The 15,157-nt window shown below is 39.4% G+C and overlaps 1 protein-coding gene across 1 annotated transcript in view; it reads left to right on the top strand.

Moving 5' to 3' along the window:
- Nucleotides 1-14,862, top strand: part of LOC104469146 (phosphatidylinositol 4-kinase alpha-like) — a 30,324-nt gene extending 15,462 nt beyond the window's left edge. Inside the window, 16 exon segments of the mRNA XM_010083539.1 lie at nucleotides 708-798; nucleotides 919-1,086; nucleotides 1,639-1,692; nucleotides 2,937-3,057; nucleotides 3,366-3,495; nucleotides 5,634-5,704; nucleotides 6,575-6,647; nucleotides 6,767-6,837; nucleotides 7,441-7,550; nucleotides 8,159-8,263; nucleotides 8,726-8,851; nucleotides 9,175-9,295; nucleotides 9,957-10,116; nucleotides 11,351-11,440; nucleotides 12,302-12,385; nucleotides 14,169-14,862. Coding sequence (XP_010081841.1) covers nucleotides 708-798; nucleotides 919-1,086; nucleotides 1,639-1,692; nucleotides 2,937-3,057; nucleotides 3,366-3,495; nucleotides 5,634-5,704; nucleotides 6,575-6,647; nucleotides 6,767-6,837; nucleotides 7,441-7,550; nucleotides 8,159-8,263; nucleotides 8,726-8,851; nucleotides 9,175-9,295; nucleotides 9,957-10,116; nucleotides 11,351-11,440; nucleotides 12,302-12,385; nucleotides 14,169-14,220 — 1,627 coding nt within the window. The 3' untranslated portion in view covers nucleotides 14,221-14,862.
- Nucleotides 14,863-15,157: the final 295 nt, after the last annotated feature.

Raw genomic sequence — 15,157 nt, 5'->3', positions numbered from 1 at the left:
TGCTGCCTTAGAAGCTGAGTGAGTACTTACACTGTAAGTACTGATGGCAGTTGCTCATGTTTACAGCCCCCTTGCATACTTTCACAGCTGGTTGAGACCTTTGAGATGAAAATAACTGGATTACTTAATATACTGGTTTGGCTCAGGCTCCAGTAGAGTCCAGCTGCCTTCCCTGCCACCCATGCTTTGCTAACACTTAGATGGTGTTTTGTTCCGAAGAAATAACGTTTCATGTTCAATAGCATTTAACTCATTAGCAGGCAAAGCATTTAAACAGTGCTAAAAGTACCTTTGAATGAAATGTTCTAGCTGTATATTGTCTTGCACTTTAGTAAGTATTATAGGAGAATTAGCACAGTTGGCTCTGAGAGGGAAAGGAAATTCTTTCCCCCTTACAGCAGTGATAGTTTTTGCCAAGTAGAATTCTGCACGCTGGTTTCTGTAGAATCCCAGACAGTATATTTCAGCCAATAATCTAATAGTGGGCTAAAAGACTAGTGGTTTATACAAAAGTATTGGATGAGGACCAGTTGTTCCTGAATCCTCTTTTGACAGCATATTGGTGCCTCAGCGTGCATTATTTCATAGTTGGACTAGTTGTTTGTTAAGCATATACTTTTCTGTCTTTTGCTGTCCTCATCTTCACATAAATAGAAGAGGCTGTCAAAATTTTCTAATAATATTATTGTATTCCTGGTTATTCTTAGATTTAAGAACACTGAAGCTATTGGAACAGAAGTGACACGTCTGGTTCGGTTGGACCCAGGAGCTGTGAGTGATGTTCCTGAAGCAATAAAGGTACTTGTGAATATTTATACTTCCTATAGGAAGCTAGATTGTAGCATTACTGTCTGATGTGTACTATCCAGCCATTACTGGGTGCTATAAACTCCTAATGTGTCTGACCTGCTTTTTCAGTACCTGGTTACCTGGCACACAATTGATGCTGATGCACCTGAGCTCAGCCATGTTCTGTGCTGGGCACCAACAGATCCACCGACCGGCCTTTCCTATTTTTCAAGCATGTATCCACCGCATCCTCTGACAGCTCAGTATGGAGTTAAAGTCTTGCGATCTTTTCCTCCGGTAAGATGACTTCCAAGAGAACCTTAACACTCCAAATAAAGTCATGGCCTTAGTCATTGTGGCCACAGGCTTCATTTTAATACTGTGGAGAGACACAATATGCTAAATGGGCACACCATATTGCAGAATGTGAATATATTGGGATGAAAAGTTAAAGCTGATTGTCCCACATAATACTGGCTAGCGTACTTGCAGCTCTTCTGTCATAAATCACACTGAGCTGAATTCTTCAAACTTCTCTCCTCAAATTGTTCCTTTGGAATCTTCTCTCAGTGGAAAGGTGTTTCTTCTGAAGCAGCAGAAGGCTGGATTTTTAACACTTGTCAGACTTCTATTAGGACTGTAAAATACATCATTCTTAATTATATTTTTGAAGAGAGTAACTGGGCAGAAAAATACTTTGATTTGAGGAGGTGGCATAGATATAGTTTAAAATAAAGAGATAGTAGACCATCACCTAACTGAAGGGAACTTTTCTCTGCATGTGACCTCTCTTCCTTTCTGACTACTAAACCAATAACAATAAGAACCCTGCCATCTTTTCTCTTTCAGGATGCCATTTTATTCTACATTCCACAGATTGTGCAGGCACTTCGGTATGACAAGGTGAGGATATGAAACAGCTGCATATGAGCAAAACAGATGTTTAAAGCAGCTCTTAGACTTAAAACTACAAAACAGACAAAATTTAAGCTTAAACTAATGCTGCTTATTATTGTCCTGTATCTAATACCCAGAATAAAGATTATTTTCTCTAGAGGCTGGCTTGGTCTGGATACACCTCTTTTCTGAACAGGTAAACTTGAGAAACCAGCGGCTATATAGCTCATTTGTCAGGAAAGAGATTTTGTTATGGGAATCCCCAGTTGAGGACTCTGTCTGCATAAAGCTTTTGAAGGTCTGCAGGAGACAAGCAGTAATGAAATTAAATCACTATCCTTAATCATTTTCCTCTGGAGTTAACCAGAGGCATCTAGGGGTGTCTTGTGCTCCATCATGTATATGAGATCGGATCCTATCTTCATCTTGCAGAAGCCATAAGTAAAGCTTGATGACCAAATTCAGAGTTCATTAATGTGAGATCATTGTTATCTGCCCCCAAGGTATGTGAGCTCTGGTCAGTGCATTATTTGCAGGTAAAGACATCCCCAGCCAATAGTGTAGGTGGCTGTTTATGGTTATTGAGAACTTTGTGTAGATAAGTGTCCTCTGCAATGCAGAGCATGAACATCAGACATCTTGTCTGTTGATATCAGTCAAACTTCGAAACATCTACAGAGTGCAGAAGTACCTGCAAGTAGAAGAAAGGGAATGCAACTTCTGGAATTAGCAGGATTCCCTTCTACACTTCAACTTCTTTTGTATGGTTTGTTCTTATTTTCTAGAATTTCTGTGGAACTGTGCCAGCACGTGCAGTTCTTGCCACCAAGATGTGCAGTCCATATGTCTAGATTTCTGGTATTACAGAAGCACTTAGTGATGCCAAGCAAGACCAGTGTCTCTATTGCACCGTGTGGCTTGTACACATAGTAGGGGATGTCCTAAGCTCAAAGAGATTTGAAATCCAAATAGAACAGATAGGAAATGGCACAGAGGTGGAAGAAGGTTGGTTAGAATAACAGAATAGGTCAGTAATAAAGCTGAAAACAGTTTAGGTCAATTCACTGCCTGTTAAAATACACTGTCATTCTTCAAAGGTCTGTTTAGCAAGACAAATGAGAATGCAGAGGTCTTCTTTCCATCCATAAAATATTTTTGAGTTTGAAGCATAGCTGTTAGAAGCAGTAATATCGAGTCTTGCTAGAGTTGTAACAATCTCTGATCTGTACTGGACCTGGATATGGTTGCAGATGGGTTACGTCAGAGAATACATCCTGTGGGCAGCTTCCAAATCCCAGCTCTTGGCTCACCAGTTCATCTGGAACATGAAAACTAATATCTACCTGGATGAAGAAGGGCACCAAAAAGATCGTGAGTGCTATAAAATAGAATCTAACTTGACTCCTTTCCTTGTCTCTGTTCAGACTAAATCTCCTTCCTGCTTCTCTCTTGGGTAAAAGGAATCCTTTTAGCTAAGAACTGCTCTTTCATTTGTGGAGGTGGGGCCCATTGTGTATAAGTGTTTTAACTGATAGAGTGCATCAAAAGAGATGTGGCTATGTTTGAATCAGTAGCCTTTTTTTAATATTATCTGAAGGTGGTTATTTCCATTACCCATATTATTTAGCTTTTTGAAATAAGGTTCTGACACAGATGTGTACATACTTTTTTATGTACAGCTGACATTGGGGAACTGCTGGAGCAGCTAGTAGAGGAGATAACTGGCTCATTGTCTGGCCCAGCCAAGGAGTTCTACCAGCGGGAATTTGATTTCTTTAATAAAATCACCAATGTTTCAGCCATTATCAAGTAAGTATTGTACTTGAGAAATTGTACTCTTTGGGGCTCCTTGTTCTGTTAATTAACCACTGTCCTGATTAAGAGGCTAAGTTGCTTTTTGGGATATTGGGACAGTGTTTTCAGAAAAAAAATTACTGATATGGTAAGAAATGATTTTTTTTTCTTAAATGTAACTTCAGAGTTGCAGGAGGATGCAAAAGCTCATTTTAGGGATAATTTATATCTGTCTTGATCTCAGAACTTGTGCTTTGAGCTAGCAGCCCATCTGAAACAGCTGTAACTTTTTACTTTGAAAGCAGATGATTCTAAACCTGAACTTTAGTTTTTAATCTGATTTTATCAAATACATTGTGGCTGGTAATAGTGGAAGGAGGTTCCATAGAAAAGTCCACTGATAGAGCAATGGAATTATTAAAGCAATCTGCACTCTTGTCCTAGTTGAAATCCCATCATTCTAGTTGTCACCTGCACCATTGATTTGGTTTTTTGGATATGCTGTGAGTGTTCTTCTGAACAGTGAGCAGAGCTTGACTCAGGCAGGTAAACAGCACCTCTGTTTACATCTGTCAGATTGACTGTCCTTTTTTTGCATATTATAACTTATCAACATTTGGTGTGGAGTTGAAAACCAGCCAACCAAAACAAAACAAAAACCACACAAAAAAGAAACCTCAAGCTCAGGTAAGTGGTTTACATTCTGCAGAAACTCCATGAAATTATCTTTTCCTCTTATCAAAAAGATTTCATTGTGCAGTGTAATATAGAGACAATTGTTCTTTTTGCATATGTAAGACATTTACCTTAATTCCTAAATTGTGGTTATGGAGAAAGATTTGATGTCATAAACATTGGATTGTTGAGCTCTTAAAACTGAAAGCCCTTCTCATAGAGAGATTCTCACTGTTGACTGTAAAGACTGCAATAAGAGATGTAATTTAACTTTTATAAAGCTTGCCAGTGGATGGCAGCAGCTCAGCACACAAGCTCTAAGTTTGTAAATGTGGTTTCATTGCGTATTTTTAAAACATTCTCTGGAGTATGAAAATATTTGAAAGATGTATAAAATGTATTTCTGGGAACATGCTTCCTTGAAAATGAAGCTTTGCAAACCACCAGTGCAAGGGCATCAGGCTAAAGGACACTCACCTCACAGAAACAATCAAATATTAGGTGTCTTCTAAGTGTGTGTTAAGATGTTTATAGCCAGTTGGATGAGTTAAAAGCGAGGGTTAAGATCTGAATATCTTGTTATTTAGAATGAAATCAATCCACTGTTTGTTGGTATGAAGTAATAATTAAGCAACTGATAATAACTGTCCTTTGCAAGCATTGCGTTTCGTACCCCAGCCTTGAAATGGATCTGGTTTTTCTGCATCTCCAATGTCAAGAAAACATAAAGGAGATGCTGTTTGCTTTGTAGGTGGCATAAATGAGTAAATGTATCGTCTGTCATGACTTCATTATCTTGAGTGTTATGTTGCTGCTTCAGTAATCTCCTGTATTGCTTAAAACTAGAGCGTAAGTAATACCTTTCAGTCGCATGCCGCTACACCAGGCGAGCATGCAATTGTGTGACTGACTTAACTAGATGGTTGTTAGCACATGTGTCTGTGCAAATTGGGTAATTGTACTTAGTAATTGTTAACCATGTTAGCAATTACCCAGTTGACACCTGCAGTCATGCTAAGGATGTGAACCAGTTAGGGGTGTAATTGCGGAGGCATTCTGCTGGCTCATCCTTTCCCAGTTAGCAATGTTCTTATTGTAAAATACCTTCCACAACGGAAATTCTGTTGGTATAACTAGAGCGGTGCTTACAAAAGTATAATTATGCTCAAATTTCTGTATAAGAAAGAGCCTTCGTATATTTCATTTGCATCTCTTGTGCTGTTTGAGTTTGTCAACAACCTGTAGGTCCCATCAATGTTAAATCTACAAAGTGAAGATTGTAACCTTCATTAATATAGCAAATGTTCTGGTTAGGCATTGAGGCTGTGAACTCTCTAAAAGTGGTGCGGTAAGAGATCTTTCTCATTACAGGAAGATACATTTTTAGTGAAGTTTGTATAGGTTCGAAACAAATTTGAGGCTAGTACATAGAGTAATATATAGTACACAGATAAATAAAGTATCATTCATCTTTCCAGGCCATTCCCTAAAGGAGATGAAAGAAAAAAAGCTTGTTTGAGTGCTCTATCTGAGGTGAAGGTGCAGCCTGGTAAGAAGTTATTTAATTATACAATAAAGTGAGCTTTTTGCATTCAATATGAGTGCTGTATTTTCTGCAAGCAAATCTTGAAATCTTTGCAAGTGGCAGCTCAGTTTTGGTGCTGGTGGCTGTTCTCCTGTGACAGTTGGATTCTTTCTCTCATGAAACAATTCAAATATTTTTACCCACCCGATAATTTTTATATGGTGCATCAAAACTTGCCCAAGAGCAAGTTAGGTAACACACATCATGGATAAAAGTAGAAGCATATGTGTGAAGAGGGAAGATAAATAAGCTCTTTTCCTTTGGACCACCTTCTTTTTTAAAAAGATGAAGCACTTTTGAGAAGTTACGTTATCTCAGGAATGAAGCCTGTCTGGTTTCTTCCATTCTCCTTTTTTTCCCATCAAGCATTCCCTTGAAACATCATTATCTGAAGGTCCTTACAAATCTTGAACATATATTTTTCCAGTCTGAATCCTCTCTTTACAATGGAATTTGATGAAAGCTTTTCCTGATCGCTGTCTAACAGGTCTCAAGTCTCCTACCATGAGTTGGTTGCTAAGGACACTCCCTAATTCACTGACACAAACTGCCACATCTTATTCAGCCCTATTGTAAGAGAAGTCCTGTCTGTACGTTTCTGTGGTACAGATTCTGCAGTATTCGCTCTAGACTGTATGCTGTTAGTTTCTGGCAAGCAATCACTAATGCAAAGGATACTGCATCCTTTGTGGCTCACAGACTGTAATCTGCAGTCTCTCTAACATTTTATTTAATTCAAAACTGAAGTTATAGACACCAACATCAGTTATTCTCCAGCTTGCACTATCACACTAGCCAATGGATTTGTTCTCAGCTCTCTGCTCCATTTTGCAGGCTGTTACTTGCCCAGCAATCCTGAAGCTATTGTTCTGGACATTGATTACAAATCAGGAACTCCTATGCAGAGGTACCGTGCTCTTGTTATATACTCCTATTACGTTAATTCAGGATATTTATGCATTTTTCTGGGAGTTCTTGTTTGGCTAACTTGCACTCATCATCGCCTTTGTTTTTATTGAAATGTAGTGCCGCAAAAGCACCCTACCTGGCCAAATTTAAAGTGAAACGATGTGGAGTTAGTGAGCTTGAAAAAGAAGGTCAGTAACTGCATCTTAATCATTGACACTACTAATTTAGAGTCAGCAATTCCGGTAAAGTCACCTGCTTTTAGAGACCTGTGCTGCTGCAGTAAAATTATATCAGTGTTGAACTTTATCTGCAATACTTTGACTCAGAAATGAAACCTGAATCAAAGGAAGAGAGAAGAAAATTCTGAAAACTTAAATCCATTCCCTTCCTTCCCCCTTTTTTTTTTTTGAAGTCCCAGGAAGCAAGCCACATAGTTACCTTGAAGAAATGTTGAATTACTTTAGTCTACCAGATAAATTGATTGCCCTGGGTTTTGGACTGTAGTAAACTGCAGGTTTTGGCAGTTTTTTCTCATAATAAATTTTGTGGGATGCTCTAGCTGACTGTCTTAATGCAATTCAGGCATTTGTCAGGTAAATCATGAACAACTATTTTGATATGTTCCAGTTTCAGTAAACGAAGGGAAGTATCTTATGACATTCACCTTGTAAGGCAGAAGTATCTCTAGTGCACCTGCAGTGAAATGTTGTTTGAAAGTGCAGAGGGCTTGTCATGGTAGAAAGTTACTGTTAAAGTCCATGTCTGAGTTTTGCTTTGTACTCTTTGTGCAGGTCTGCGTTGTCGTTCTGATTCCATAGACGAAAGTGCAGAAGAAGGGGTGGACAGTAAGAAAATCTGTTGGCAGGCAGCGATCTTTAAAGTGGGCGATGACTGCAGACAGGTACAAAGCTATCAGGCTTGGCAGTTCTAGAAGACAGATTTGTAGGTGGCAACATACAAGAAGAAAATAATTTTAGTACAGAAATATTTTTCTTTTTAATTTTCTGCTAATTATGGACTGAGGGAGAGAACTGTGTTGTACCACTAGAGAAATTCTGGTTTGGAAACAAAGGCCATTTTTTCAAGACAGTTTACTATTCCTTAAAATTCTTTTTCAGAGTTTATTTTTCAATTGAACTATTGGTAACATAGCAGTAGTTTCCAAGGTGGTATCTTGTACATTCAAGCTGGATTGGTTTTGATTAAGAGAGAATGCTAGCTATTATCCCTGGAGTTCTTAGTAGCCCTCCTATCAAAGAGTGATGGAAAAGTTTGTTCTTCATAGGTCAGCAGTTAAATCTTCAGTGGTGCTTGCTACCCACTTAAACAGCATTTGTCTTTTCCCTTTTTGATTTCCCCCAGAGCCACAGTGCATGCACAGGCACACATCTGCAGACCTGCTGGGGTAACTTAATGTTCACTTCCGAGTTCTTCGGAGCATTTTTGTAATCTGACTTATGATCCATAACCCCTGTAATACTTGTGCAATTTTTTTTTCTTGTATAACAGGACATGTTAGCTTTACAAATCATCGATCTCTTCAAGAACATATTTCAGCTGGTAGGCCTGGATCTTTTTGTGTTTCCATACAGAGTGGTGGCCACAGCTCCTGGGGTAAGTGGGCACTTAACTGTACTGCTGTAGAAAATAGTTCCTAATTAAAAAATACTTTCTCCTCCAGCACACATAAAAATTCCATACTGCAACCATATACTGCCCACATTACTTATGCCAAATATTTGGAGTACCAGTGAGAAAAAGTCTTTCCTCTCCTGCTTCCTGCTTTACTAAAGCTTTTAGCTCTGAAATTTTGCTGCCTATGGATATTCATGTTTGTTGTTTGATTTTTGGGACTACATTGTGCAAGTCAGTGGAAAGTCACAGAGCTTGTCTTATGTTGCATGGAAATCCTAAAAAACTGAATACACTTTTTAATGAATAGACTAGAAATTCTGTATTCCATGATATGTAGGCTTCCCCACATTTCCCAGGGGACCTGTATGACTGCCAAGAGCCATGAGCAAAATATATGTTGGGAGCATGCTCTACAGACCTGTTTCTCTTCTTCCCCTTCAGTGTGGTGTTATTGAGTGCATTCCTGACTGCACATCCCGTGACCAGCTGGGCAGGCAGACAGACTTTGGGATGTATGATTACTTTACAAGGCAGTATGGAGACGAGTCTACCCTTGCATTCCAGAAGGTAAAATATCACTTGGCAAGCAGAGCAAAATCTCAACTGCGAAACATTCTAGCTGTAAGAAATAATGACAAATAATAGGATAATGACTGCCATGATGTTGTATCTGGTTTCTGATGCTGATAATCCGTTTTTAGCTATAAGTGAGTTAGATAAAGAATTTATTGCAACTGTAGATATATGGAGAATATCATTGAACCTTGCTTCAAACTAATCATAAATGGAAAAAATGAAAAAAACTTTGTTCAGCTGTATCTGCTCCTGGGATGGAGAGCTATTAAATTCTTTATGTTCTTCTGATTTGTTTTAACTTCTTGTTGGTACAGGCTCGCTATAATTTCATCCGCAGTATGGCTGCATACAGTCTTCTTCTGTTTCTGCTCCAGATCAAAGACAGGCATAATGGCAACATCATGCTGGACAAAAAGGGACACATCATTCATATTGGTCAGTCAAATCCACATTCATGTTTCAGTAGTTGCCTTTTCCTTTTGCTGTAAAGTATTGCTCTAGAAGACAGTAAGCCATTTCCCTTTTGAGATCAATCTATATACTGATTTCACAGTTTGTAAATACACGTGATTTTTTCAGTATTGTATGTATATCTGTTTAGGCTGCTTCTGTGTAAATTTAGCTTTGCAAAGTTTTACCAGCTTCAGGAAAGAATATACACACCTATGTCTGGATTATGCATGTATATGTACTTATGCATACATATGTGTATGTGTATGTATACGTATGAGTATATAAATGTATCTTTGGGTTCCTTTCATCATTGTATGAGTATGAATTAAATTTGACAAGTAATTTTACATAATATGTGGGGCTGTAACCTCTGCTTTAACTTTGCTTTTCTGGAAGTGCACAGATATTTCAGCAAGGAGGTTTTATTTGATGTCGTCATTCTTAAGTCTAGTCTGACATCATGGGAATTAATCTTTTGTTGGGTGTTCTTAGACTGCACCAAAGCTTTTTTCCAGTTGGAGCTGAAATGTTGGTAGAAAAAGTAGGTATTAATACGTGAAATCCACCTCTCCTTCCTTCTGTAAGCTTTGACAGCACACAATAACCAACGAAGTTTATGAGGCAGCTTATCTTTTGTGCACAGATTTTGGATTCATGTTTGAAAGTTCACCTGGCGGAAATCTGGGCTGGGAGCCTGACATTAAGCTGACTGATGAGATGGTGATGATAATGGGAGGAAAAATGGAGGCAACGCCGTTCAAATGGTTTATGGAGATGTGTGTCAGAGGCTATCTGGCAGTCAGGTAAGGTGTTCTTAGCTGCTCAAAAGTGGAAGTGCTCTCATGCCCAAATCCAGATGGGAAGATAAATAATAATAAACATTTGTCTGCAGGGAGTCTGAGCCTGTCAGACTGTCCTGGTACATCTTGCAAATTTTGAAACAACTGAATAATAATTCTGCAACAGCCTAATTCTGTGGGGTTTTTTCCTGTTCTTATATTGGAAAAATTTGCATATTGTATTCAATTTATAAATGTGATGTTACACACATTTCCTCACACAATTTAGTATGCTGTTAAAACTTTGCAGTAAGAAACTACAGGAGAATCAGAATCTTTCTTGTTTTCCTAAATAGGACAATCACATTAATCGCTATTTCAGCTAGCATTAAGTATATATGAAAAAGTGCTACAGTTTTCTGTTGTAAAATATGCAGGGGTTTTGGTAGCACAGCCCTTCAAATGTGATTTCCAGCCAGTTGCCATAAAGATTTGCAGCTTTACCTTGCGCCGTACTGGGAAAACGGCGTTTGCACACAGGAGCACTAATAAATCTGTATGAAGAGGATGTTGCATGTGGGTAGGAGGAGGACAGTACAGTAGAGTCTAGATAAAAACTCATTCTATCATGAGTATAAAGTATTATCAATGTTATCTTACAGACTAAAGTTTCTCTAGCTAGTAGACACAGAAGGGGCTGTCTTGGAGTCAAGATCAATTTGGTTCCTTGAGGTGGAGCAGTCAGGAGAAAAGTTTTGTGTCAAGGCAAAAATGTCATCCAAGTAGTAGAATAATAGCTTGGTAGGTAAAAAAATGTTCAGAGTGGGAGGAGAGGAAGGGGAAGGGAAGCTGAGCTGATGTAACAAAGAATTGCAGGGAGTACTTAGGAATTAGAAGATAATCTGTTACTGTGGTGTTGCTGGTTTCAGCCTTTTGTCGTGTTCTGATGAACTCATTCACCTTTCTGATGCCAAAGAAAAGTTGTTTAGTAAAGCATTGCTTTGTGTAGTCCTCCTTGGACTGTTCATCTTGCAGCATTCTGAGTATCTAGTAGTGCAACATAAAGGAGTAAAATGTAGTTAAAGCAACAGATTGCAAGCAATGGTGTAGCTCCACCAGCAAATGTAAGAGGATTACATGTGTTGATTTAATTACAGAAAAAGGTGTGACCCGGCTTGTTGAATTCAGCTTGCCTGCTTTACACACTAAGGCTGAAGAAGTTTGAGTGCTGTAATATTTTTGTCCTTTTTTTCTCTAGGCCTTACATGGATGCTGTCGTCTCACTGGTTACGTTAATGTTGGATACAGGGCTGCCCTGTTTCCGAGGGCAAACAATCAAGCTGCTGAAGTAAGTCAGCGTGTGTATGAACTGGAAAATATTCATATGTTCTTCACAGAATGTATGTCACAACTTGAGCAGTGAGTATAGGTGTCGTGCTACTGACGTATCTTAAATGTCGTAACGTTGTAAAAATGGTAACTTCTGTTCATAGAGTATCTCAGAAAGTAGGACTTCCAGAGGCCTTTTCAAGCTGTTCAATGACTGTGCAAGTACATGGATTATCTTTAATTTTGTAGGACTAGCAAAATGTGACTATAAAGGAAAGATCTGCTTTAATTGAGAGATAATGTGTTGCAGAGTCTGATGTTCTCTGAAATGGTGTTGGACTCTGAAGAACAGCACCTTAACTTTTGTTCTACAGACAACGCAGTACTGGATGGGGCTGTTGTAACACCCAGCAGCTTAGGCAAATACAGGCTCTAATGTGACACGTTCAACAGCCCTTCAGGTTTATGCCTCCAGAGTTAGCTCCAGAGTGAGCGGAGTTAGCTCAGCATTTCCTGCATATAACTTCCTCCCATTTCCTAAAGATAAGCACAGATTCATAAAGTACGATGGGCTGGAGCTGAAGGGCGCTACGAGGTACAAAGATATTTTAGAAGCAGCAGCTGCCTAGAAAGAAGGATCTGCTGTTCTAGGGTTACCACTACACTGATGAAAAGTTCACAGCCTGTCTCCACTATAAGACTAGTGGCAAGTGCTTATTAAAATATTACATAATTTGTACAAGGTAGTCTCGGAAGAAGCAGGTACTTGTCAGCAAGGGAAATCAGCACCTGGCTGAGCTTGTGCAAAGACGCATTTGTATCATGCTCAAAGGAAAGCTCACTAATTTTACTCTTGCTTTTTGTGATTTTCTGCGCATAGACACAGGTTCAGCCCCAACATGACTGAACGGGAGGCTGCAACTTTCATCATCAAGATCATCCAGAATTGTTTCCTCAGCAACAGGTTTGGCATCTATGCATGTCGTCTCCCTGGGGCTAAGGGAAGATGATGCAGGATAGCAGCTTTGCCTCTGAACATGCTGTGTCCCCTCCCTTTTACAGGGGGAAGGAAGGCTTAAGGCGAGGCTAGTCCAATAGCAAGGCTGGCTAGTATAAAGAATAGATTTTCTGTCCGAGTGAATCTTTGGCCCAAAAGTTAAGCGTTTTGGCTCCTATGTTAGGGCATGGCCAAGGGTACTATCAGGGTTATATGTTTAGTTGTGATGTCTCATTTATATAGGGTAGGGTCACTTCTATGAATAAAGGGATAAATAGTAAAGAATGGTACTGCATGGCAACAGGAATAGCATGTCTTCTGGTCAGAGTGAAGAGAGATTGATCTTCAGCTTGTTCCCTTTTATTTTGTAAGGAGGTTTCTTAAAAAACAGTATGTGTGGTCCATTGCTCTGAGTAAGAATGAAGCTGAAACAGGACTACAGTGACTTTTCAAAATCTTTTTTATAATTGCTTGTAGGCATTAAGTTGCCTGAACATCTTCCTGAAATTCAAAGCTGCTATTTCTGTGCAAAAGTATATTTTACTCATCTCTAGAAATGAGTTCTGATCTGCTATTTTTTTCTTCATGACTTGATACTGCATTAACATATTAATCATTTTGCTGTACCATGTTACTTACTGTATAATATTGGCTAGGGAAAATGCCTCAAGTACAGAACACTGGCAGTGTGGTTTTTGAACCAATCTGCTATTCAGTATACTGAATGGAATGATCAGTTCTATCAGATAATTAGCAATTTAAAAACCAACATAATCACCGGCTAGCCAATCAACGGTACGTTTTTTCCCTTTAAGTATACAAATAGTTCAGTATCTTGTGCAAAACTTTTGAAAGGAAGTGACATGTAAAATGTAATGTTATTACATTTAATACTTTAAATACAATAAATTTAATACTTAAACATCTTAAGTGCATGTTTTACTGTTATCCCAGATACTGCAGACTTTGTGGGATATATAAGACAAACTCTTGTGTAGTTCCATATGGGGTCAGCTTGAGAACCAAGTAAGGCTCACTGGCTCAGATACGGCCCTGCTAGAACTGAATTGGATTTTCTAGTGCCTGCTGGTGTGTCTGCTCAGAACCTTAGGTTAGTAGTGGGGGTTACAAAGTCAGTCACACTGCTGTGTGAATGCCCAGACCCAGTTCAGTTCTGACAAGCTTGAGCTTCTCTGCCTGTGGTTTGGTTAGTCTGTGACCTGAGTAAGCTCTGCCCATAACGGATAACTGAGTTGTCTGGAACGAGGCTTAAATTTGTTTATTCAGTCACCCAGCAGAGATGATGCTATTAATGCTGTTATTTTCCCTGCACTTTTATTTTCGTTATTAGCATTGTCTTTAATTCAGATTAGTTTTATTTCCACATAATCCTGCCTCCACGCAGCTCTGATGATCTTGGTTTATTACGTATTTCCTTCTCCTAAGACAAGCTGCCAGAGCAATGTGAGGTGCTTCTGGCTTATCCAAGCTGATGCTGCTGTTACCACACTGAGAAGCATGGAAATAAGTTTTTTTACCTAGTTTAAACAAGAGCAGGATGTTTTATGCTGTTCATAACAGTAGCTGGGCCTTACAATGCCTTCAAAGCGTGCAGGGCTAGTTTGGATTATCAGCTGATTTCCTTCACCCATGTTTTGTTTCTGTGGGGTCTTCATGTTTGTTTCTGTGACAATAGGTGCAGTGTGTTTTTAAACTTTTACTTACCTCTGGCTTTGCTTTTCTTCTCTAGGAGCAGGACATACGACATGATCCAGTATTACCAGAACGACATCCCATACTGAGAGACACTAGAGATTCGCTGCTGAAGTGAAACATGCAACCCCCTGCCCGCACTCCAGACTTGTAATAAACAGGAGATGCTTGATCTCACCTCGCTATCTTCCATCTTTTGTGTACACGTCGTGTACATGTGGGTGCATGTTTCTTGGACACTGCAACAATCAGTCTGATTCATTCCTTTCTCTTTCCCAGGTTATATGTATTTGTTTTTCCCTGGATTTTTGGAGCTGCAATCACAATAAGAATTGTACTACGATTATGAATGTGTGAAAGAGGTCAAGCTTGTGGCACTTGATAATTTTTCATGCAATGCAAGGATTTTATAATACCTTCAATAAGTAAATAAAACCCCTTTCCTGCACAATCCCACAAAATGCCAGGGGAGGGGAGGGCATAGATTTCTCTTGGGAAGCAGAGATGTTGACTTGTTCTGATTTTACTGTAGAAAAAGCCTGATAATCGTCCAGGCAGTGATGTCTGTGTAGCTGTGTGCATACATTGCGCTGTACATGGTCCCTGCTCCGTGGTCAGTATTTCATATGTACATGAAGAATGTATTTTTTCCTTTTGTGTGTTTTAAAAAAAGAGAGACTCTACTGCAGATATATTTAATCTATAAAATGTAATAAAGACGTTAGCCTTTGTGTCTGTGGTGGGTCTTTTTCCCTGCGCCGAGCTGTAGTTTATGTAGTACATCCCTCTGTGCCCCAGGTGCTGTTCATTGCTGTTCTTTCTACTGGAGAAATCGGATTTCTGCTCCTGCTTCTCCTCCACCTCCAATGACATTTTTTATTCATTATTTATTCTGGGCAAGACCCAGGGCCTGAGGAGCTGACGTGTGGGACCGAGGTAAAGCTCCCCGCGTGCTGTCCCCCCTCTGGGCCGGCACACAGGCTCCGGGATCTCCTCTCCCCTCCTCCGGAGCTGCTCCCGCCCTCC

This window comes from Pterocles gutturalis, unplaced genomic scaffold (assembly GCF_000699245.1).
Source record: "Pterocles gutturalis isolate BGI_N339 unplaced genomic scaffold, ASM69924v1 scaffold31886, whole genome shotgun sequence".
NCBI classification, from domain to species: Eukaryota; Metazoa; Chordata; class Aves; order Pterocliformes; family Pteroclidae; genus Pterocles; species Pterocles gutturalis.
Note: the sequence above shows the minus strand (reverse complement) of the source record. Positions and strands in the feature narration are given on the sequence as shown.